At 42.5% G+C, this 24562-nt stretch overlaps 1 protein-coding gene across 1 annotated transcript in view; it reads left to right on the top strand.

Moving 5' to 3' along the window:
• Window positions 1-24116, top strand: part of EDEM1 (ER degradation enhancer, mannosidase alpha-like 1) — a 34048-nt gene extending 9932 nt beyond the window's left edge. The window contains exons 5-14 of the mRNA XM_011965461.1: window positions 3749-3852; window positions 5905-6076; window positions 7116-7299; window positions 9214-9388; window positions 11324-11444; window positions 12268-12438; window positions 14292-14365; window positions 15239-15335; window positions 17478-17681; window positions 19981-24116. Coding sequence (XP_011820851.1) covers window positions 3749-3852; window positions 5905-6076; window positions 7116-7299; window positions 9214-9388; window positions 11324-11444; window positions 12268-12438; window positions 14292-14365; window positions 15239-15335; window positions 17478-17681; window positions 19981-20070 — 1392 coding nt within the window. The 3' untranslated portion in view covers window positions 20071-24116. The remainder of the gene's footprint in view (window positions 1-3748; window positions 3853-5904; window positions 6077-7115; window positions 7300-9213; window positions 9389-11323; window positions 11445-12267; window positions 12439-14291; window positions 14366-15238; window positions 15336-17477; window positions 17682-19980) is intronic.
• Window positions 24117-24562: the final 446 nt, after the last annotated feature.

Raw genomic sequence — 24562 nt, 5'->3', positions numbered from 1 at the left:
CTTTCTTTCATTGTCCAGCATGTCTTTACCATGAGAAATTTCTTACTGCAGTCTAGCCCAAATCTTGTACTTAATAATTTATTCTTGTTTCTTTTAACATTCCATGGAAGAGTCTAAAGCTGTCTGTTAGGAGTTAGAATTGGGGCCCAGCACAGTGGCTCATGCCTGTAATCCCAGCACTTAGGGCGGTTGAGGTGGGAGGATTACCTCAGGTCAGGAGTTTGAGACCAGCCTGACCAACATGGTGAAACCCCTTCTCTACTAAAAGTACAAAAATCAGCTGCGCGTGGTGGCTGGTGCCTGTAATCCCAGCTCTTCAAGAGGCTGAGGCAGGAGAAATGCTTGAACCCAGGAGGCAGAGGTTGCAGTGAGCTGAGATTGTGCCACTGCACTCCAGCCTGGGCAACACAGTGAGACTGCATCTCTGGAGACACACACACACACACACACACACACACACACACACACACACACGAATTGAGTAATGTGCTAGCCAAGTTTGCATTATGATTTTCTAGTATCTTGCTAGTAGTAGAATTACCAGAACTTGGAAAGAGCTTGAGAGATCATTCTACATCCTCATTTTATAATTAAGTAGTAGAAATAGGACTAGGCCCTTGGTCCAATAGGAAATCTGGGGATACTGATTTAGTATAATTTAACTTGCAAAGCAACTTAGTTTCCCAGTATCTCCTTCTGAAGTTATTGCTGCTTTGTTTCAGTCATTTACCATCACTGATCAAAATGTGCCCAGACAAGTATGTTCGACCTTAGAGCTAGTTTGTTGATGATACCAGAGACTGACTCAGCCTACAAGTGTTGCTTAAAGGAAACGTCCTAAGACTCATGAAAGCTTACTCCTTCTCCCTGAGAGCTTTGTCTTCTTCTTTTTTTTTTTTTTTTTTTTTTTTTTTTGCGACAGTCTTGCTGTGTTGCCAGGCTGGAGTGCAGTGGTGTGATCCTGGCTCACTGCAGCCTTCACCTCCTGGGTTCAAGTGATTTGCCTGCCTCAGCCTCCTGAGTTGCTGGCTTTCTTTTTTTTTGCCCCATTTTGTTTTTTTATCCCCTTACCGTGCCTACTATTCTGTTGTTCACCGTAGTCTCCCCCACACTTAATGGTGTCTGGTGCATAGTAGCAGTGCAAATGTTTGTTCAAAAAATGAATTCTAACTAATGAAGCATTTCCCAACACAGATTCTAAAGATATTTACTCCCTGAAAGAAGAGTTCTGTTTCCAAATGGACTTGAGAAATTCTGTATGTCTGGTCCCACTGTTAGAGAGCCACAGTGCCCATCAGCATTTTAAAGACTCTGAGAAGTCCTACAGTCAAATAAACAAACCCATTTAGCTCCTCTGTCCCATTCAGCCTTTTCAAACATGAGTGAGTGAGTTCAGAACATAGTTACTCAGGGTTCTGTAGCTATCTGACCATAATGGTAAACTACAATAAGAGTTGTTGACTTCCTTCACCATCCTCACTTGATTTGAGCTCATGTCAGCACCTGCAGCTTCACCAGATATTGTTGCTGGTAAACGTCTGTAAGAAAACAGACCCATCTCTGTGGTTTTCATTGTAGAATATCCGGCCTTTAGTGCTTCAGGCTTATTTTTCAGGTGTTACTTCTGTTGAGGTTTTCCTTTTCTTTTGCTAACATTTAAACAGACTTTAACAGATGTGCTAGGGAAACATTGTGAAGATAGCAGTCCCCTGACCATTGGATGCAACTTGCAACATTATTGCATCATCTTCTAAAAAGAAAGAACTGAAAGCTAGAAATGTCTGTACTTACTCTGTAGGTTACAGCAAAATAACGATGAGGTGGAAAAAATGTAGCAGACCAATAAACATTAGGAAATAGTATTTGTTATTATATAATATATAATAATATACAGTAATACATACTTGAAAGTAGTAATGTCTGATGAAGAAAGAAGTAGCGTCTCAGTTAATTTAGAAAGTTTATTTGTCAAGGTTAAGGACACACCCATGACACAACCTCAGGAGGTCCTGATGACATCACCCATGGTAGTTGAGCACAGCTTGGTTTTATACATTTTAAGGAGACATGAGACATCAATCAATATGTATAAGATATACATTGGTTCAGTCCAGAAAAGTGGGACAACTTGAAGTGCTCGAGGTGGGGTGAGTGGGCACTGCTAAGTCATGGGCAGATAAAAGACAAATGGTTACATTTTCATACATTTTTCTTTTTTTTTGAGACAAAGGCTTGCTCTGTTGCCCAGGCTAGAGTGCAGTGGTGAGATCTCGCTCACTGCACCCTCCGCCTTCCCAGGGGTTCAAGCAGTTCTTGTGCCTCAGCCTCCCGAGTAACTGGGATTACAAGTGTGTGCCACCACACCTGGCTAATTTTTTGTATTTTTAGTAGAGATGAGGTTTTGCCATGTTGGCCAGGCTGGTTTTGAACTCTTGACCTCAAGTGATCCACTTGCCTTGGCCTCCCTGAGTACTGGGCTTACAGACCTGAGCCATGGTGTCCAGCTGGTTGCATTTCTTTTGATTCTCTGATTAGCCTTTCACTGAATACAGAATTTACCTGTGACAAAGGTAGAGGAATAGTCACTTATGCCTTTGCCTGGCTTAGTGAATCTGCAGTTTTACATAAACAGTAGGGCAGAGGAAGCAATCAGATATGCATTTTTTTCAGGTGAGCAGAGGGATGACTGAGTTCTGTCCTTTGTTCTTACCTGTGAAGATAAACTGTCAATTTACATTGCCAGGGTGAAATTCAGCAGAATTGTTTTAGAGTGAAGATCTTGAGGCCCACAAGGAATTTCCTTCTAGATAAATTGTAAGGGATATATATATAGCTTTTTTTTTTTTTTTAATCTATGTAGCTATCTTATTTAGGAATAAAATGGGAGTCAGGTTTGCCTGATGCAGTTCCCAGCTTGACTTTTCCCTTTGGCTTAGTGATTTTGGGGTCCTAGCAATTTATTTTTCTTTCACAGTATGTCTTTATGATGTCATTATAGTGTCAGGATTTTATAAAATTTTGAGTGGAATGAAATAATTTTGATTCAGGTTAATCTAGAAAGTTTGATGCCCAACTGTGCTTCATATAGGAGAGAGTAGCTTAGTGTGACATCGTGTCTACACACCCAAAATAAGAATCATAATTCAAAATCACTTTTTAAAAAGGACATAGAGCTGAGTATTCATATATTTTGTTTCCTTTAAATCAGTCACTGGTTTTATCCTGTGCTCCAAAAGATATTACCCTGTTTCTCAAAGTGTTTAGACATCTGGATAACAAACAAGTTCGTTCAATTTTCCAGATGTTTTGGTCTCCTGGGAGCCAAGCACCCAAGCCGCTGATTTATTTGAGGAGCAGAGACAAAGACATATTTTTGTTTCTTCAGTTTTCTGATTTATTTGTGTACCTGCCAGAAGTTTTAGAAACCACAGTGCCTGGCATGTTCAATAAGATCATAGTGAAGTTTGCTGGAGAGTGGAGTTGGGAAGATGAGGAGTGCCAATGATTTTACAAGGAATTATTTTCAGTTTTGTCCTTTGGAGATAGGGCTCTTGAGTTGGAGGAAATGGGCCTGCCATGTGCTGGTAATATATTCTAAGAAATAACCGCTTTTCTATCTCTTGTGTTTCTACTTCTATCGTAGCAAAACCACATACAGACGTTTAGGTGACATGACTAGGCTGCTGTGACGATACAGCCTCAGTTTCATTTCAAGTTGCTGTAATAACCTGTGTTCCTGTTTTTAAAGGTAATGGGAAATTCATCCGAGTTCCAGAAAGCAGTGAAGTTAGTGATCAACACAGTTTCATTTGACAAAGATTCCACCGTCCAAGTCTTTGAGGCCACAATAAGGTAAAATAGTGAATATTCATAAAATGAATTGGAGACTTCTTTTTATGTGTTTAAAGAGAAAAATACCTGTGAGTCTCTTTTCACCCCAAGATCCAGGCAGGGAGTCCATATGGGCTTTATGGGTACAGTGTGCATTTTTCATGTTCATATCATATTTATCAAAACTGGAACAATTATTTCAAAGTAATCACATCCCGGACTGAAGGGAAAGACATATTTATATTTTGTTTTGTTTTTATAGATTAAACTCTTTTTTTTTTTTTTTTTTTTTTTTTGAAATGGAGTCTGCTGCCTAGGCTGGAGGGCAGTGGTGCAATCTTGGCTCACTGCAGTCTCCACCTCCCAGGTTCAAGGTATTCTCGTGTCTTAGCCGCCCGAGTAGCTGAGATTACAGGCACACACCACACCTAAGTTTTGTATTTTTAGTAGAGACTAGATTTCACCATGTTGAGCAGGCCGGTCTCGAACTCCTGACCTCAAGTGATCCGTCTGCCTTGGCCTCCCAAAGTGCTGGGATAACAGGCGTGAGCCACCATGTCTGGGTACATTTATTTTTAACGGGGGTGTAAAATAGGTGTCTGTCTAGTACAGAATTTCATGATTTCCCTTTATAGTCTGATTTCATTTCCTTCTTTCACCGTGTCCTAGGACAACCCCTACATATTTCTGAAGGAAATGAGAGTTTCCCATCTTACCACCCACAGAAAATCACTGCTTAGCATTTTAGTATATTTCCTTGTTAGGTATATTTCTCACTTCTATTTCTCTCTCTCTCTCTTTTTCTCTCTCTGTTTAATGGATTGGGATCATGCTCTATACCTAGTATATTGTATATTGTTTTCTTTGATGTATTGTGCTTATTTTCCTGTTTACATTTTTTGAAAATTGTATTAACTGCGTAACATTCCAGTTCACAGATGTAATACTTATTTAAAATTAAATTTGTGAAAACCTTTGTTCTGACATACGTCACAGTCTACTTCAGATCTTTAGAATGGGACTTTATGGGTCTACAAGGACTTAGGTATAAGCTGGTAGCCTGCTGCCTCTTAGTAGGTCATTTTTTCCTCCTCCTCTTCACCTTGTCTCTTTACCAGATGTTAGGGTGTTAGGGAAGCTGCTTGGCAGCCACAACAGCAAAAATTACTTAGTATTTGTTGTCTTACCTTTCTGTTTTTTTTTTATTTGAATTAAATTACTTTTTTTTTTTCCATTTTAGAGCAGGGTCTTGCTCTGTTGCCCAGGCTGGAGTGCAGTGGTGCTATCACGACTCACTGCAGCTTTGAACTCCTGGGCTCAAGCGATCCTCCAACCTCAGCCTCCCAAGTAGCTGGGACTACAGGCAAATGTCACCATGCCCAGCTTCTGTTTTTTTATGAGTGTTTTCCCCAAGTGAAATAAATCAAGAGTAATAATACTAATAAGTAATATTTATTCTGAGAACAATTAGTATACCTTTTTTTTTTTTTTTTTCTTTAAAGAGACAGGGTCCTGCTTTGTTACCAGGCTAAAGTGTAGTGGCATGATCATAGCAGCCTTCAACTTCTAGGTTCAAGAGATCGTTCTGCCTCAGCCTCCCAAGTAGCTGGGACTAGTGGTGTGTGCCACTACACCTGGCTAAGTTTTTTTTATTTTTAATAGAAACAGGGTCTTGCTTTGTTGCCCAGGCTAGTCTTGAACTCCTGGCCTCAAGAGATGCATCTCCCTTGGCAAAGTGCCGGGACTACAGGCGTGAGCCACCACACCCAGCCAACTCCCTTTTCTTAATGCCCTAAGATTTAGATTACCAAAATTGTTAATATTTTAAATAGCATTGTTTTTGGTAGTCTCGGATAAATGATTCCCTTTCTCTCTTTTAGTAATATGGTTAACAAAAATCAATCGTGTATTATTAGAGCTAGAAAGGAATTCAAGAGGCCATTAAGTCAGGTCTCTCTGATGTCAGGCAGTTCTGAGTCTGTGGATATGAACATACTTCTATCTTTCTGAATTGGATTATGTGCATTTACAAGCAACATGATTGTATTATCTTTTTGTTCTTCCTGTCATTAGGGTCCTGGGAAGCCTCCTTTCTGCTCACAGAATAATAACTGACTCCAAGCAGCCCTTTGGTGACATGACAATTAAGGATTATGATAATGAGTTGTTATACATGGCCCATGACCTGGCGGTGCGGCTCCTCCCTGCTTTTGAAAACACCAAGACAGGGATCCCGTATCCTCGGGTGGGTAGACTGGTTTGACCCTTTGTGTTTGACAATTCACTATCTTCCTGAATTAAAATTTTTTGTTTATTAATTTATTTGGGAGAAGTAATGGGATGGAGGTAGATGAGAAAAGCAGTGTCCTTGGAAGAATTTGGCCTTAAATATGATGTAAATATTTTAAAGTTCATTCAGCATTTACTGAGCATCCACTGTATGAAAGGCAGACAGTGATGTATCTGACTTAGTCCTTTCCCTTAAAGAGTTGATGTTCTGTGAAGTTCAGTATTCTTAAGTTCATTTACATGTGTGATTTGTATTCTCTGCTGCAAAGCAGTGTGGGGCGTTTGTCTTCATCTCTGATTTGGGTCTATTTTCCCAGAGATCCTCACGTGGGTATTGTGGGAGCTCAGTGAGTGAGCTTTTCATTGCTTCACGTGGATCTGTCAAATAAGGGCTGCACAGACCAGCAAGTTAGCTGCTGATTTAAATGCCAGGATCTGGAATTAGATTATATATTTGTGACATCTGATTTGCCAAGCCCAGAATTCCTCTGGTAATTGAGTCAGCCTTTTAGGTAACTGGCTGAGAACTGCCAGAGGACAGAGCCTTCGTGATGAAACTGGCTGTCATATTCTGGTAGTGCCTCCTTTCTCTCCCGGTTTGAGGTTTGTTTAGGTGCTGAGCAGGAGTGAGTTCATAGTGGCTTATTTAAAATTTAGAAGAAACTCTATAGTTTGTCTTTATCTCTAACCCTAAAGCCTGGTGCTTGTGTTACCATGAAGAAAACCTGCTGGAAAGAGAAGGTTTAGTGAAGTGTTATAGCCATTCCCTGAAGACTGGCCCTTATTAATAAAGCAAGGCTCTGCTGTTCTTATTTTCTTGTTTGTGTCTTTTACATTTAATTCCCATATTCACCTCAGATGTATCTTGGAAGGCAGAGGACTGACTCACCGTAGTAAGCTTGCTTTATTAGCTGAGTGTAGTCTCTCAGACCTGGCTTTTCAGCCCTGCAGATTCCTTGAGTTTTGTCACAGTCTTTGTCTCTTCCCATCCCCAGGTGAATCTAAAGACAGGAGTTCCTCCTGACACCAATAATGAGACATGCACAGCGGGAGCCGGTTCCCTCCTGGTGGAATTTGGGATTCTGAGTCGACTGCTGGGGGACTCCACATTTGAGTGGGTGGCCAGGCGAGCAGTGAAAGCCCTTTGGAACCTCCGGAGCAATGATACGGGATTACTAGGTGTGGCACCTTTACTCGTCATTGGGACTGCACACTGCTTGGTCCCCTTGCCTTTCATGTTCTCTGGGCTCTGCCCCTTTTTCACTCTTTAACTCAGCTGACAACTCAGAAAGAATTGTGTCAGCTGTATCTAATTTCTTTATGTGACCGTTTGCAGAGAGGCTACATGGTCTGATGGAAAAGAATAAAGTTTTTGTGTTTGAGGGCTTCCTTCTGATTTGGATCCCCTGGCATATTCCACTTGAAAATTATTGTTAATGGAAATGCCATAAAAAGAACTGCCTCTGAGGCAGATTTTATTGCTTCAATATAAGGTTCTAAATATAGGAATTTAGAGTTACTGATGGAGCAGATTTTTCCTTTTAAAAAATCTGGGCCTGTGGTAGTAGATTGAAACTCCAGATTAAACCTGTATGAGATGGGTTTTTTTCCCTTGAGAATGTTTGATCAAGATGTTACTTAAAAATTATTATGGAAAATTTCAGAGTATAGTAGAGAGAAAGTATGATGAATAATAACCCCTATGTATGCATCATTTATCTTCACTAATTATCAGTATTTTACTAACTCAAGGTGTTATTTTATTTATTTATTTTGAGATAGGGTCTCACTGTGTCACCCGGGCTGGAGTTCACTGGTGTGATCTTGGCTCACTGCGGCCTCCACCTGCCGGGCTCAGTGATCCTCCTGCCTCAGCCTCCCAAGTAGCTGAGATGACTGGTGTGTGCCACCATGCCCAGCTAATTTTTTTGTTTTATGTAGAGATAGGGTCTCACTATGTTGCCTGAGTAGTCTCAAACTCCTGAGCTCAAGCGATTCTCCCACCTTGGCTTCACAAAGTACTGGAATTACAGGTGTAAGCCACTGTGCCCGGCCTGGGTGTTATTTTAACTCCTGTAACTGTCTTAAGTTCTGAAATTTATGTATACATTTGTTGTATTTAACAACAGCAATAGAAATAAAGAAGTCACTCAAATTGTCAACCTATCACCAATAGTTGACCAGTGTCACTTCAGATTGTCAACTTTTTAGGTTTCCACAGACCCTTTTAGCCTGGCATGTGTAACTTTTGTATATTTTTCATTATAATATAAACAAATATTTTGATTCTGCCTGAATATGGCAGATCATTTGTTTCCAAGTTGGTGCCTTGCTTTCATAATTACCACTTTTGTTGTTGTTTTTATTATTAAAAAAAACTTATCCTTTCCCTTTTCTTTTCTTTTTTTTTTTGTCTTTTGAGACAGGGTCTCCCTCTGTCACCCAGGCTGGATGGCAGTGGCACCATCTCTGCTCACTGCAACCTCTGCCTCTCAGGCTCAAGTGATCCATGGGCTCAAGTGAATCCCCCATCTCAGCCTCCTGAGTAGCTGGCACTACAGGCACCCCCCTTCGCACCCAGCTAATTTTTTGTATTTTTGGTAGAGACAGAGTTTCACCATGTTGCCCAGACTGGTCTCGAACTCCTGAACTCAAGCGATCCACCTGCCTCGACCTCCCAGAGTGCTGGGATTATAAGTGTAAGCCATCATGCCTGGCTACTTTTTCTTTTTAAAATCATCTTTTTTTGGATAAATTCCCGGGAATGGCAGTACTGGGTTAAAACGTCTGTGAAAAACTCTTGAGTTTTGAAATGCATCATCAGCCTGGAAAAGCAAAATGACAAACCTATTTTTATTTTGCATTAAATGTTTATCCCCATGTTTGTGTCAGTAAACGCTATATATTTAGAAGGATGTCTGGGCTAACTTGGTGATAAGACTGACAAAAATGTTAGGTCCAAGCAGCCACTCCTCCTGTATGCCAAGGATAAAGGTGCTGAGGAGCAGTGTGGTTGGAGTAGGAGGCGTGTCCCCATCCATGTCCTCCCTGATGAGACAGTTGGGACCTCAAGTGCCTTGTTTATTTTTGCAGGCAATGTCGTGAACATTCAGACTGGCCATTGGGTTGGAAAGCAGAGTGGCCTGGGTGCCGGGCTGGACTCCTTCTATGAATACCTCTTGAAATCTTACATTCTCTTTGGTGAAAAAGAAGACCTAGAAATGTTTAATGCTGCATATCAGAGTATTCAGAACTACTTAAGAAGAGGGTATGTCTCCCTAACATCTCCTCTGTTGCCTTGTAAAGCAAATAGAATGCATTCTGAAGTGTTTGTATTTTTTTAACATACAATCACAGGGTCTTTTATCTCTGCCCTCACCTTACCACCTCTCCTGGTTTGTCAGTCATCTGGGGGCAAAGAGCTGTGTTAGCTTTCTGTCGCTGCATAGCATAGTACCCCAGAACCTAGTGGCTTAAAACAACAAGCATCATCTCATGAAGTTTCTTAGGGACAGTAATCCAGGAGCAGCTGAGCCAGTCACTCTGGCCCAGGATCTCTCCTGAGGTTGTTGTCAAGCTGGTGGCCAGGGCCACAGCCATGCCAAGACCTGATGGTGCTGGGAGATCCCTTCCAGGCTCACTTTGGTTGCTGGCAGGCTTCAGTTCCTCATTGACTGTTGGCTGGAGGGCTCAGTTCTTTGCCAAGGGGCCTCTTTGTACGTAGCTCATGGCCACTGGCTTCCCCCAGAATGAGTGATTGAGAGAAAAAGAGAGAAAGAAGCCAAAATGGCAGCCACAGTGCTCTCATGACTAATCTGGGAATGATATACCAATACTTCTGCCAGACCGTTAGTCACCCAGATCAACCCTGATACATACAGTGTGGGAGGGGGCTGTGCAAGGGTGTGACTCACAGGAATAGAGGTTCTCGGGGGCTGTCTTAGAGACTTGTTGCTACTACAGGGGCTGACACATCCCAGTGTTTAACTGTGGCTTTAATTGCAGATAGATCTGCAATGCAGGACAATTATTTGCAGGACAGTGTTTTGGTTCTATTACTTTCCAAAGAATTGTGAGGATTGGTCTTTATACTTGGTGATAGAAAGGACAATTACCACATTTTTTTCTCTCTCCGAGTTTGTTTAAAACAATGTTATTCACTATTTTTTGTTATGCATCCAGGATGACAGGAGAGAGAGAGCCATTTGAAGCTACAATGGCTTCTACTTAGTGTCACTCTCTTATCCCAGGTCTGTCTGTCTTTTTTTTTTTTTGAGTCAGAGTCTTGCTGTCACCCAGGCTGGAGTGCAGTGGTACGATCTTGGCTTACTGCAACCTCTGCCTCCTAGGTTCAAGCGATTCTTCTGCCTCAGCCTCCTGGGTAGCTGGGACTATAGGCACGTGCCACCATGCCTTGCTGATTTTTGTATTTTTAGTAGAGATGGGATTTCACCATGTTGGTCAGGCTAGTCTCAAACTCCTGACCTCGTGATCTGCCTGCCTCAGCCTCCCAGAGTGCTGGGATTACAGGTGTGAACCACCACACCTGGCCCCCAGATCTTTCTTTGTATGTATTTCTATGTTAAGTGTCCAGTTTTAGTGCAAGTGATAGCTACTGAGCTTCCAGCTTGGTAGGATTTTCTTGGGTCCATTTCTACATTGCTGTTGTAGGAACCACTTGTATGTGCTGTGTTTAAGTAAGGGGCCTTTTGGGTGGAATTTATTTATTTTTGCTTCTCAAAGCCACAAACTAAATTGAGCAGTAATCCCCAAGGGTCTTGCTCTGATGCATTTCTCCAGGCCCATGCTATAGGGCATCACTAGAGAAGAGACTCTTTGTACCAAAAGAACCAAGTTTTTCTGCTCAGGTGAAATCCAGCGTAGGTCCATGCTATATACTGAATTCTCTTATGTGGCAGGGCTCTGAAACGCAAAGCTCAAAGTGCTTTCTGCAGAATACTGTGAAATCCTGACATATTATAATGGCTGCATTAGGAACTTTGATCCTGTGGTAAATATTATCTTCTGCTAGAGTCTAATGTAGATAGTTAAAGGCAGTCTGTCTCCAAAGGTTTAAGGAATGAGTTAGGAGAAAAAATTAATGTTAATTCCATTTAAATGAAACTACCAGCGGCTGCTGGAGAGGTAGAGATCTGTCAGTGACCTTTCTTTTCACCAGTGAATGTGCTGCTTGGGTTTGTAGGCGGGAAGCCTGCAATGAAGGAGAAGGAGACCCCCCACTCTATGTCAACGTGAACATGTTCAGTGGGCAGCTGATGAACACCTGGATTGACTCTCTGCAGGCCTTTTTCCCTGGACTGCAGGTATTTTGCAATCAGATTTCCTAAGAATAACCAATCACCGGAAAGGGCTTCTCCCTTCCTTTCTTTCTTTTCTAATACCCTGAGCATTCTCTGTCTCCTTTGGATTTGGGAGGTCACTAACACTATATGTCTTCATCTCTCTGTTTGTGAAATTAGTCTCCAGAATATTGAACACAGCCATTCCACACAATTGCAAAACCATGCTTGAGAAGTGACTGTGTATGATTTTTGTTTTTGTTTGTTTGTTTTTGTTTTGAGATGAAGTCTTGCTCTGTTGCCCAGGCTGGAGTGCAGTGGCACAATCTCGGCTCACTGCAACCTCTGCCTCCCGGGTTCAAGAGATTCTCCTGCCTCAGCCTCCAGAGTAGCTGGGATTACAGGCGCCCGCCACCACACCCGACTAGTTTTTTTGTACTTTTAGTAGAGATGGGGTTTTACCATGTTGTCCAGGCTGGTCTCGAACTCCAGGCCTTAGGTGATCTGCCCGCCTTAGCCTCCCAAATTGCTGGGATTACTGGCATGAGGCACTGCGCTGGGCTGTGTGTGAGTTTTGGATAATTACCACTCAGTTGTTTATTCCTTGTTCATTAGTACACGTAATCTGTTTTTCTGTTTGCAGTTCACATCAATTTGGCATTAGTGACCAGATAGGGAGGGCATTTATTTGTCTGGGTTGTCACTTTTGGGTTGGTTTTGTCTTTAACTGTATGTGTAGGTCAAGTAAGAACTCGGGGGTAGAGGAGAGCCCACGCAGGCCCTTTGTGGCATGTCTTGTCACTCTAGGAATGGTATCTCAGCCTGATGACCTGTGTCCTCTCCTTAGGTGCTGATAGGAGATGTGGAAGATGCTATCTGCCTTCATGCCTTCTACTATGCCATATGGAAACGATATGGTGCCCTTCCTGAGAGATATAACTGGCAGCTGCAGGCCCCTGATGTTCTCTTCTACCCACTGAGACCAGAGTTAGTGGAATCCACATATCTCCTCTACCAGGTACTAGAGTTTTGTTTTTTTTTCTCTCTTTCACTGCCTCCCCTGACCCCAGCAGTTTGTTGTTAATGAACATTTGCTGAATGATTTAGGGTTAGGTTGTTTCATAGTGACTCTGATCGAGTTACCCCCTATCTGTAGTCTTGTTAGTGTTCAGTGTTATTTGTGACTTCACAGAACAGAGAAGGCATTTGCAGTGAAATATGTTTTTAACCTCATATTCTACAAAGCTGAATCGTGTTTTTACCGTAGGACTGATATCTCACATCCTTAAATATTCATGAGGAAGATTTTGTACTAAGGTGTTTTCCAAATGTATTTGACCAGAAGACCCGTTTTTAGGATACAATTCTGCACCAGTGTACTGTGGAGCCCTGGTCTGTGTAACAACTATTCAGATAAAAAGAAAATTCATTTTCTTGGTTGTAAAGGAAATGATCTGGGATTCATCTGGATGCCTGTTTTTGTTTATATATGTATATAAACTAGTATTCATCCTTTGTGAAATTACTGCAGTGGCAGAGGGAATGTGACTTTAACTGTGAAATGTCTTCTTCCTGACAGTTGAAGCCAGATATGTATACTTCTGTGCATGCCATACGTATGTACACGCAGAGAGTCCTCCTTCATTCACATGCACAGCAGCACAAGTGGTTAACTCACCAAGAAACTGGCCTTGGTGAAATTCAGTAGGCCTGTAACAGATGCCCACCATGGACCAGCCCTAGCAAGCAGAGCCTGAGTTTTAGAAACTCTGGTAGTGGGGCTAACACTAAGGTTTGAATTTATTTATTCAACAATTTTTTTTTATACCGAATCCTTGCCATTTGCTTCAGATGAAAAAAGGGGAAAGAAATCCTATGAAACTGGTAGTAGTCCTCATGCCTAAAAAGGGACCTCCTGAGTTTTAGATAACCTCTCAAAAAAGGAAAAAGATGATAGACACCTGTTTGGCCTTTCTGAGCCCAGTAGAGCAAGGCTGTACACTGGGGATGGTGTGCCGATTACTGGCTGATTTCTCCTCTTAAGCTTAGTCCTGTAGCCTGTGAGTTTACTCCTCTTTGTTTCTTTCACTGCTTCTTTCGTGTTTTCAGCTTCTCCTTCACGTTGCCAGAGATGTCTTGCACTCTACAGCTTTACCCTCTGAAGCCACACCCTGTGCACTTTTAATCTAGAGACTGCTAACCTTGTTGTTTTCTTTGTTGCTTCAATCTGGTGCTAGGCATGAATTAAAGATCCCCAATTTTTAAACTGTTTGTTGGATAAAGGCTTATCTTCCCAGAGAAGTTTTTTTCTCTAGTAAAACCATCTAAGAGCATGTGTGAGAAGAGTAGGCAACTGAGGACTGATTTCTCAGGGTGACTAGAGAGGAGAGGGTGGCGGCCTCCTTTTACACTTTGGAAAGTCTTGTTGCCATCAGCCTTTCCTCATGGTGCCATAACTGGAATGGTGGCAAGGTCCTGTTTCCTGTGCCTGTGTCTTAAGTTTCTGGAGAGTTCCGAGGCAAGATAGAAATTGGATTTGTTCTCAGATATGGTGCTGTCAGGGTGGGCATTGTTTTATTTCTAATCATGATGGGAACCAAAGTAGAGTATTGTTCTACCCTGGAACAGATGGTCTACCCCTGGCTAAAGTTAAACAAGTCACAGGTACACTTTGATGTGAACTGATGGAATACCTTAGTCCTCTAACCGTTGTGACCCTGCAAGGTAAATGACCTGGGCCCTGTTTCTTCCTTTGGCTGGCGACTCGTCTCCATGGGGAAACCCCGCAGTCACCCCACAGTCACCATGATGTTTGTCGATGGCATGTCTTCCAAGCCCATGCTGGATCACATTCTCTCGTGTTCTCTCTAGGCAACCAAGAATCCCTTCTACCTCCATGTAGGAATGGATATTCTGCAGAGTCTGGAAAAGTACACAAAAGTCAAGTCAGTTTTCTAAGTTCCTTCCTTTTTCTGTCAGCCACTTTTATTTCAAATTGTTTTGGGGAAATATCCTAGTTTGCATTTTAATTTATAGAACCAGGTCATTAATGTTACATTTACAGGGAAATTGCTTACCTTTTGGTGTAGTAGAACCTTTCCATTGTAGTGAGACCTGCCCTTTTTTTTCCGTGAGGTTCTAGCAGATTATGGGTGTTCATTCTAACTTCTTTCCTCTCGTTATACAGTAACACATACACTAAAATGTTTAGGGAGTACAGAAAATATAAAGCAGTAGAATATTATCACTGTAATCTCCACATACAGAGAAAACTGTAGTCAGTATTGAAATGTATGTACTTATAATCTTTTAAATATATTTTTATATATGATGTGTGTATGTATGTATATATAAGAAACATACTGTGTTTCAATTTTGTGACATGCTTTTTTTTTTAACCCGCTATTATCATGTTTTTTTTTTTAAAGTGCTATCTTAAATAATAAGTCAATACTCAAATAATAAGTCAATTCTCAATAATAAGTCAATTCTACAAGTATTAGGCTAGACATTTAAATTAGTCCTTTTAAATTTGTTGCCAGTCATTTTCTTGGTGCCCTGTTATGCTTCTGGCCAGCCCCCTGCCACCACCCCCACACCCTGTAACTCACCTGATAATTTAGCAGCCAAAAGCACTTGCTAAGTAAATTTGCAAACAATCTAGGCTATAAAAAAGGAGAGCCCTACAGTGTAAACATAGTTTCATATGGTGCTGGATGACTGGTTGATTATTCTGATAAGAGAATGTTTCTGCTTCTTAAGTGAATCAGCAGGTGGGAAGGAAGAGAGGCAGGACTGACCTGACAATTGTTTTGTAGGTGTGGGTACGCCACGCTGCATCATGTCATTGACAAGTCCACAGAAGACCGGATGGAGAGCTTCTTTCTCAGTGAGACCTGTAAATACTTGTATCTGGTATGTGTGTTGCAAGATGAACCCAGGAATATTTAGTATTGCTTAGAGCGAGCATTCGCATAGTCTTCTATCTGACAGATGCTTACTGGGCACAGCTACATGCTGGACATTGTGCATTCCCAGGATGCAATGCTGTCAGAACCAAAGGATATTACTATCTTCTTTCATGGTTTCCAACCTTGTTGAAAAGTCATTTGTCAAGTAAACCGAGAATTGAACTTATGATTACAAACTTATGACGTTAACAGGGCGAGTTTTAGAGTAAAAGGAAGGTGACCCTGTAGGGTGTGCTAGGTGGGAAATGCTGGTAATGATTGATACAGAACCAGCGTTAGTGTGGTGGTAGGGGGAAGATGCCTCTGAGGAAGACAGCTGTGTTCATAATGGCTTCTCACTTTTCTTGATGTATGTGATCTTGGCCAAGACCTGCAGCTCAGCCTTGTCTCTGTCCATATACACATCCTCAGGCACGTGATTGTGTGTGTGTGTGTGTGTGTGTCTGTGTGTGTGTGTGTAGAGAGAGAATTTCTGGACCTGGATGAAACCTTTGGTATTACCTAATGTTCATATGTTCATTATTTCCCTCACAAGAACTACAGCCTACACAGAGGTCAGGCGACTTGTCCATAGTATGGGGGTGGCTGTGGCAGAGCTGAAATGTGAACTGTGGTCCTGACTCCCTGTCTGGTGATCTTTCCACCTCACCGCTCTTCCTCCTGCATACAGTTGCTCTCGTGCCCTCCTGCCACTTTCCTCAGTATGGCCACATAGAAACGAGGGCAGGATTTCCAGGTTAGAAGATAGGATGGCAACTGAGAACTTGGGCAGAGGGTCAGAGATAGAAGCAGCTGTGATAAATTGCATTTATCTAGTTCCGTGGTTCCTAGGCCTGGGGCTAGCTGGGTCCAGATCACCCTGGGGCCCTTGCTAAGATTACAGCCATATTGAGTCAGAATCTTTAGAACAAGCGTTCTCAGAAATCTGTCATTTTGACAAGTGCCTTCAGTGGTTTCACGTGAGCCAGGTTTTGGAGCTGCTGGTCTAATCCATTAAGATGATACTCTTCTGTGTCTGGTGTCTTTTCACAGACGACTGCAGAGGTATGTCCGCCAGCAGTGCATGTGGTCTGTCCAGTGGGAAGACAGCTGTCCTGCTGTCGATTCTTGTGTGTGCAGTGGTTCTTGCTGTCCATGCAGGTGGCTCAGGTCTGCTAAATCAGGCTGGTCAGAGCCTAGCTGCGTATTTCCATCCAGCAGCCAGTGGTGTCAGAAGGACGTTAACAGGGCGAGTTTTAGAGTAAAAGGAAGGTGACCCTGTAGGGTGTGCTAGGTGAAAGAACCTAGAGTCTAGGGAGAGGAAAACCTGTGGTCTGCCCTATTCTTCTCTTGTTACTGTGTAAACATTGACAAGCTGCACTGAATCTCATTTTTCCTCATCTTGAAATAGTTTAGGTGACCAATACAGTTTCAAAGAATTTCTAGGTATTCATTCATTCAACATTCACAGAACACTTGCCTTCTCCTGCACTGTTGCATCCCATATTGGGTTAGATGTTCTTTCTAGATGCTCTTTTGTTCCATGTCACATGCACCATTGAGGGAAAGGACTGTGCCTTGTGGCCATTGCGTCTTCAGAGCCCAACCCTTGTTGTGCAAGAAATGAACTGAATGTTGGCAGATGTGTTGGGCTCTGTGCTAGGCCCAGGCGATATGGTGATGGATAAAACTTGGCTCCTCCCTGCCAGCATTTACAGTTCAGGGACTAGGTGTCTGTGAGGCTGGGTGTAGTTCTAGAATTCCAGCAGGAGAACTCTTAGGTAGCACATGGCAATCATCCAGCAAACTTTTATAGACTACCTGTGCTTGGGCCTTAGCCTTGGAATTTCTGAGTCTCTGTGTCGGGGTGGGATATGTGTAGGGAAGAGGCAGGTCTAGGTATCTGAGTTTAGATGAAGCAGGTGATTCTGCCTTGCAGCCTGGGTTGGGCACCACAGTTGTCAGTCAATTCCTTTTCACCCAGTTGTCACTGAGAAGCATGAGGTCCAAGCAAATTCTACTCCCTGAGTAGCTGGGACACTCCCCCATGATTCAGTTCCAAGTATGCTACAATTATTGGTTGTATCTTTTTTTCCCTTCCCTCTAGCTGTTTGATGAAGACAATCCAGTACACAAGTCTGGAACCAGATACATGTTCACAACAGAGGGACACATTGTGTCTGTGGATGAGCATCTTCGGGAATTGCCATGGAAGGAATTCTTCTCTGAAGAGGGAGGGCAGGACCAAGGGGGAAAGTCTGTGCACAGGCCGAAACCTCACGAGTTAAAAGTCATCAACTCCAGCTCCAACGTGAGTTGCTTTTTCCAGGGGTGATTTGCATATATAGGAAGAGAAAATACTATGAATTCCTTAGTTGTTCAGACTTCCTGATGGAAAATTGATGGTGTACGCAGATTGGGAGATTTGAAAACACCTCCTAAAGACACCATTTACATAGATGTTGTCAGAGTGTAGGGAAACCACAGGAGCAGCGGTGGCATCATCACTGCTGGCTGCAGGTGCCAGTGGAGAGAGTGGCCACAGGTTCCTGGAAGAGGGGAGTCTTGTGGGAGGAGCAGCCACTCAGCAGGAGCCACCGCTCAGATCTGACTTTTGTGGCCTTGCCTGGAGGGAGCCGGCAGAGTCAACATGTGACCCCTCCCTGCTCCCCCAGTTGCCTGCTGGAGCATCTTCTTGGCTGCCTGGGGCAGAAGCTGGAGGCCGAGGGAGCCTGTTGATATGATCCATCGGTGGACCTGGAGGGGCAAATGGAAGACATTCAGCAAAATCATCTACCAGCTGCAGAAGAGAAAAAAGCGGTGATAGTCACGATGGTCCTAATGAAGATGCTCTTCGAAGTGCAGCAAACACCCACATTCATTTGAAGTAGGGCTTTACTCCACATGCCTAGATTGTCCTGAGAAGCAGCAGGAAAAATTTGAAAATGGAAGTCCTTGCATCCCTAGTGAAAGTATCAGGTAGTTGTATTGATTTGAATCAAATAGGATGGTTTGGAAGTGAGGATAGGGAAATGTAGATCAGTCGAAATTTCAAATCTCGTTATCCCCCAGGGCCTCGGTGGTCAGCAGTTCAGCAGCCTCCCCACAGATGGGTTGCCATGGCATTGGGGCGCCCCCTCATTGCAGACTGTGCTTCAGTGCTTTTCCATTAATGCCCCAGTAAAGGTCTTCGCCATCAGTCTGTGAAGTAAATCGATAGGCCAGAGTGTAGATAACCACCTCCACCCCCATTTCCATCAGTCATGGAGCGCTGATTGAGTGGACAAAGCATAATCGGGAGGAAGGGGAAGGAGAGTGAGGGGAAAGTTAGTAACAGCCAGCACTTGCAAATATGTACCAGGGTTAACCTTTGCACCACTCTAAACGCTGATGTACGTTAACCTGTTTACTTCTCCAACAGCCCTGTGAGGGGCGGGTACCTTTAACGTCTCCATTTTACAGATGAAGAAAGGGAGGCACAGAGAGGTTCAGGTCCCACAGTGGAGCCAGGATTTGGACCCAGGCAGTGTCTTCTCTTTTAGGAAGGAGACATCTCTGACCTGCCACACTCGCTAATAGATCTGATCCCATGATTCCAGGCACCAGGGATTCAGGCCCTCAGAAGGGCTCCCAGTTCTGGATAGGGTCATGGCCTAGTGGGGAATTCAGTTCCATCCTAGGCGTTTGTCCATAGTGCCGTTGAAACACAGAGGGCAGGGACTAATCTCCAGAGAAAATCAAGGCGGGATTCCCTGAGGAGGTCACTTGCTGGAGATCCTTGAAGGATGAGAAGGGGTATCCCAGAAAGGATGTTCAGGCAGAAGGTGTAGCACCTGCAAAAGCACAGAGATGTGGACTTGGGGGGCAGTCGGGACCAATGGAAGGACCTGCCAGTCTTAATCTTGCCGGGGATGAGGAGCAGGGCGTAGTTAGTTCAACTACAGGGCATGGGGAAAATGTTTCTTTGGAGATGAAGCGGATAATGGATGTATTTAGACAACTGCTTCCAGGGATATGACAGTTGGTTAGTTCTCAAGATGTGCATCTCCTTTGAGGAAAAAAAGTGGTGTGGAGGTCTTTAATTAAAAAAAAAATAGTAGTCTTAAGCATTTAGAGTTTAGTTGTGAATGAGAAAAACATAGCTCAGAAAAACACATTGTTTTCAAATAGCAGAAATGTTTTCTGAAATTCTGGGTGTACTAAGGACCCCAGGGATGTGGCTTTCAGTCCTGGCCACTAAGTAGTTGCTGTGATGCCTTTTAGCCTCCCCGGATCTGCCATTTCTTTATCTATAAAGTGAGTGAGGATATTAAATTATGTCAGTGGTCTTCACCTGAGAGTGATTTTGCTGCTCAAGGGACATTGGAACAGTGTCTGGAGACGTTTTTGATTTTCACAACTGAGGCATAGGAGTTGCCACTGGCACCTACTGGGAGAGGCAAGGGGTGCTGCTGACCATCCTACAGTGTACAGACGGCTTCCACAACAGTTACCTACTTCCAAACGTCAGTAGTTCCCAGACTGAGAAACCCTGGATTAAGTCATCCAGTCACATTTTCTGAGAGATCAACGTATGAGTTTTTAATTTTCCCTCGTTTTTGTCTTTCTAGTGCAATCGTGTACCTGATGAGAGGAGGTACTCCCTGCCCTTAAAGAGCATCTACATGCGACAGATTGACCAGATGGTTGGCTTGATTTGATCTGCTCTCTGTGAGGCCTCATCTTGAACCAGACCTTAACAACCGAACCCAGACCATGCCAAAGTCCAGTCTGAAATGGAAGGGGACAGAAGTCTCGCTGTCTGTGATGGTGTAGGAATTTCTGTGCAGCACCTCACCACATCTGGTTAATCCTTGCACACTTCAGTGTTTCTCTCTTGTTCAATAAAATGCCCTATTAAGGATATAATTTGAAGTGAGAAGGTACATGGAAATTGGCCTCTTATGACATGTTGATGTTATGAGCACAATAGATTGGGCATTCTTTGGATTGATGTTCATAGCTTTATACTTTAGAACCTCAGTCTCTTTACTTTGCTGGCACCTGCTATACTGGAGTATTGCTATGTCTTAAAAAAATTTTTTTTTATTACTTTTATTTTTTTGAGACAGGGTCTTGATATTTTTTTGAGACAGGGTTACCTGGGCTCAAGTGATCCTTCTGCCTCAACCTCCCGAGTAGCTGGGATTACAGGTGAGCACCACTGTACCTGGCTAGCTACTTCTTTATTAGAGGATTGAGAATGAAATTTCTGCAAAAGGGTCTGTGGTTCATTTGGTATCCCTATTTAATTGCATTGAAAATGTCATCCTTTCTGTTATTAGATAATTGGGCTCTTCCCCTGATATCCAACCATGATTTTGGATCACGTGGGATAAAAAATCATCCAGTAGTTCATGTATGCCTCAAGTAATCTTTACAGTGTTACAAATTATTTGCTTAAGAATAATGGTCTTAACCAGAATTCTTAACAGAGTCTCTTAAGTTATTATGTTATGGTCTAAGAAGATAACTGACAGATCTTTTGGATGGTATTTTGCATTTTGAATATGAACTTACCTGAGGAAATCCCATAGTTCCAGAATCAGGTGCTTTTTAGGAAGAGAACAATACCTAAGGTTGTCTGAGCTTCCATCTTTCTCATATTTCCTAAGCAAGGATTCTCAGTTCTGACCATATTTGGGTTAAAGTTCTGTTTTGTTTTTGTTTCCTATGTCTAGTGCCAATTAGCTAAATCAGGGAGAAAGAAATGATCACATGACTTTCTAGCATCCTTGAGCCATTTCTCTGTGTAATACAGGCTTTAGATTAGTGCCTTATATTGGTTTTGGTTTGGGCCACTGGATGTCACAGCTACTGATACGGTTTCTGGAGGCCTGTTTAGCCACATGGTGAGACCATGGTGAAAGGGGGATGGAAATTGCTTGGCCAGTCTTTGCCTTTCAACCTGTAAAAGTAAGCATGTAGACGGAGGAAGTTGTGCTAAAATGCCTTCTTTTTTTGTTTTATTTTCTTAGCCAGAACATCTCTCTTTGATCCCACACTGATACACACACCTGCTACTCTTACACAGTGCAGCAGGGTTGACTCTTAGTCTGGCTTCCATGAAGCGTCATGGGTGGAAACACATTCTATTAAAAAGGATAGGAAATCCCTAAAACTTCCAGCCTCACATACCACGGTTCTCACCTGTCACTGTTTGCCCACCTCTAAGGATTTCATGTGCATCTTTTCAAAGCTAGAAATAAACACTGTCTATGTTGCATTTTTATCAAAAGGGAGAAATCTTATTCCTTCTTAAAATTTTTAAGTGTTATGGTTTTAAAAATATATAGTTCAGTTCTTTGAGATTTTTGAAAAGGATTTTCAGTAATAAACGTGCCATCTCTATCTTTTAAACATTTATTACATCAATTGTTTTAAAATAGAAAAAATAAAATGCTTCTATTTTACCTTTTTTCATTTCAGAAGCATTACTCTGTTTATCAACAATGTCCCATCTACTGAATGGAAAACTTTGAGAATAGTATATATATTTTAAATGTTTTCACTGACTCATTAAAAATGTTAAATAAACACATGCACGCATGCATGCACATACACGAGCATGCTTGTACCTGTGTCTCTGGGCAAACAGAGGTAGGACTGTTAGTGACCCATTTGGGAATATAGAGCATCTCAGAGAAGGAGGTGAGTTCTTCGTGCCTGTGATTTCTCTTGGCGCTCCCCTCCTCTCCCGCTCTGGCTTCTGTGGTGGCAGTGGTGGGTAAGCACTCCAGTGTTCTCTTAATGAGGCATTTTGCCTATCACTCGAGCAAGCCGGGATGTTCCTTCCTCCTCATGCTCCTGGAATAGGGAATAGGGATCTCATGCTTTCAGAGTACAGAGTGCTGCAGGTACTTCTCAGGGGCCACAGGCTGTCAGGAAACGTGTTTTATGTTAAGTCCCAAACCCTCTTGACTTCTGGGTACTGGAATTAATACCAGTAGGTGAGACTGAGGGTGAGTGAGTTAGTACATATTCATCCTGGTTGTTGAGCTTCCAGACTACCCAGTCCGAAGTTTGATGCTATGTAGTCAGTGGTTTGTGCGGCTGGATGCCAGAAGGTTCTTTGAGCCAGTTTCAAAGGTTACTTGTTTTCTTTTTGAAAGTCAGAATGTTAACAACTGTGATATATCCTGCCGGGCTTTTGCAGTTTCTTCTGTTCTATGTTCTGAAATACTGGGTAGAGAATGGATGAGGAGGAGATTACCAGAGAAGTTGCTTTGCTTAGTGCTTTGCCCCAGGAATGCCTCAAATCTGAGTGGACTTCATCCTTTGTGGCAGCTCTGAGCCTGGCCCATCTTCCTGTTCCCACGTGTAGCTAGTGTCTAGTGTCAGCTTTGCTCAGTGTGGTGGAAGCATTTTGCAGAACTGTTGTAGAAAGCTGCCTTATAGTTGGCTTGATGAAGCGTAATTCTCTCACAACAAACTTTCAAATCATTATAGGGGAGGCTTAGCTACTTTAGTTGATGTGACCGAGGAATCCCTTCTGGAAGAATAGGTGGCAAGGAAGGGTTTGCTAGCTCTCCATTTGCACTGGCCATTGTGAAAAACCAGCTTCTGTATTGAAATCTTCTGTTCATTTTTAAAAATTTTTTTTCTGCAGCGCTTGTGCCAGAACTTATTCATTGTATCTGAATCCTCAGGGCTTTTCTTGTTTTAGATCATGGACTGTGCACGTGACACTTAAATAATTTTCTACGTATTTAAAGAAAAATGCACCAGGATGATATCTGTGCACATGACTATTAGAGGAGCGTCTGTAGGAAGTATCTGGTTTGGTCAGCGCAGTTGTGCAATCTGAGGGCCTTGTTCCTCCTCCTCTTCCCTCTTCTCCCCACCAAAGGAAGATATCCCTCTTAATGATTTCTTAGTTCAGTTTACTGAATGATTGCCACCTGTAATTCCTCTTTGGATTGTGTAGACTCAACATGAGACATTCCTTTCTGCTTTTGGAGGGCACCAGAGGCCTTTCTCTTTGAAAAATTTCTTTTCTGTCTGTTGACAAAAACAAAAATCTTTTTTCAAATTTAGTGCTGGTGTAAAGGTAGGGCTGAGTGATTACCTTAGCCACAGGGTGGCTGAGCAGGAACTTTAGAAGAAACTTCTGAGCTTTCCTGTCCATTCCCAGCATCCAGCTCCTATTCTAGTGCCTCTTCCCTGCAGGGCAGGGACACCTTGGGAAGGCGAGGAGGTGGGGCGGGTTGGGCCGTGTGTCCCAGGTTTCGCAGGGGTCGGAGTTATGCTCCCGCTTGAATCCGGACGTGAATCTGGTAAAAATGTCAAGTACCTGTGGAAATCCCTGATTCTATACCCTCTTCCTTCTTTCTTCAAGGCAGAGGAATAGTATTTTTAAAGGTTATTTTGTTTTAGTTTTAAATAGCAGAACACAAGCTGCATTTTTATTTATTTTGCATAAGAAAGGTAAATCTTTTTACAAAAAAAGTATAGAGTTGGAAACTCGGGGAAAACTTACTGAAATACACAAATGCTTCTCTCTCTGTAATGTGCAATATGCTTTGCAACTTAGATGATATTTTATGTTTAATCTGTAAATAAGAAATGTATTTAAATTAAAAGGGATCTTTTTGTAAAAGGACCAAATGTTCTTTTATAAATGTAATAAGGAATATCTTGCTCTTTAAAATTTATTAGAATTTTTATGAGTAATTTTTATTAAAAGATTTCTTTTTTTGAGCTGTCATCTTGTTTCTCTTTTACATTCTCATGTAGACACATTACATGCAAGACAAACAGGGGAGAAAAATCTCTAAAGGAACTGCCCATCTAGATGAATAAAACCTTGCTTTTTATAGCTAAGCCCTAAGTAATACCTCCCCCGATGGAATTCCACTACATTTTTGTATGTCACACTCTTCCATTAAATGCCCTTCCCATGCGGGTCATAACTGCTTTTCATGACCTTTGTCCCAGCCCTGGCCTTCCCCTCTGCATTAGCCTCCTTTCTCTTGGCCACTAAGTCATTGTCTATTCTTACTGCCAATTAGCTGAGTATATCTGCGATCTAAAACCAGTTCTCTGTGTTATCGTAAGCAAGGTGCTTCATTTCTCCTCACCTCTGAGAGCAGTGGCACTTCATGGCCTGTGTGGGTACAGTGGCACTTCACGGCCTGTGTAGGAAGCATGTGG

The sequence above is a fragment of the Mandrillus leucophaeus genome, unplaced genomic scaffold (genome assembly GCF_000951045.1).
Source record: "Mandrillus leucophaeus isolate KB7577 unplaced genomic scaffold, Mleu.le_1.0 Scaffold727, whole genome shotgun sequence".
NCBI lineage: Eukaryota > Metazoa > Chordata > Mammalia > Primates > Cercopithecidae > Mandrillus > Mandrillus leucophaeus.
The sequence above is the reverse complement of the archived record's forward strand: the minus strand, read 5'-3'. Positions and strand labels throughout refer to the sequence as shown.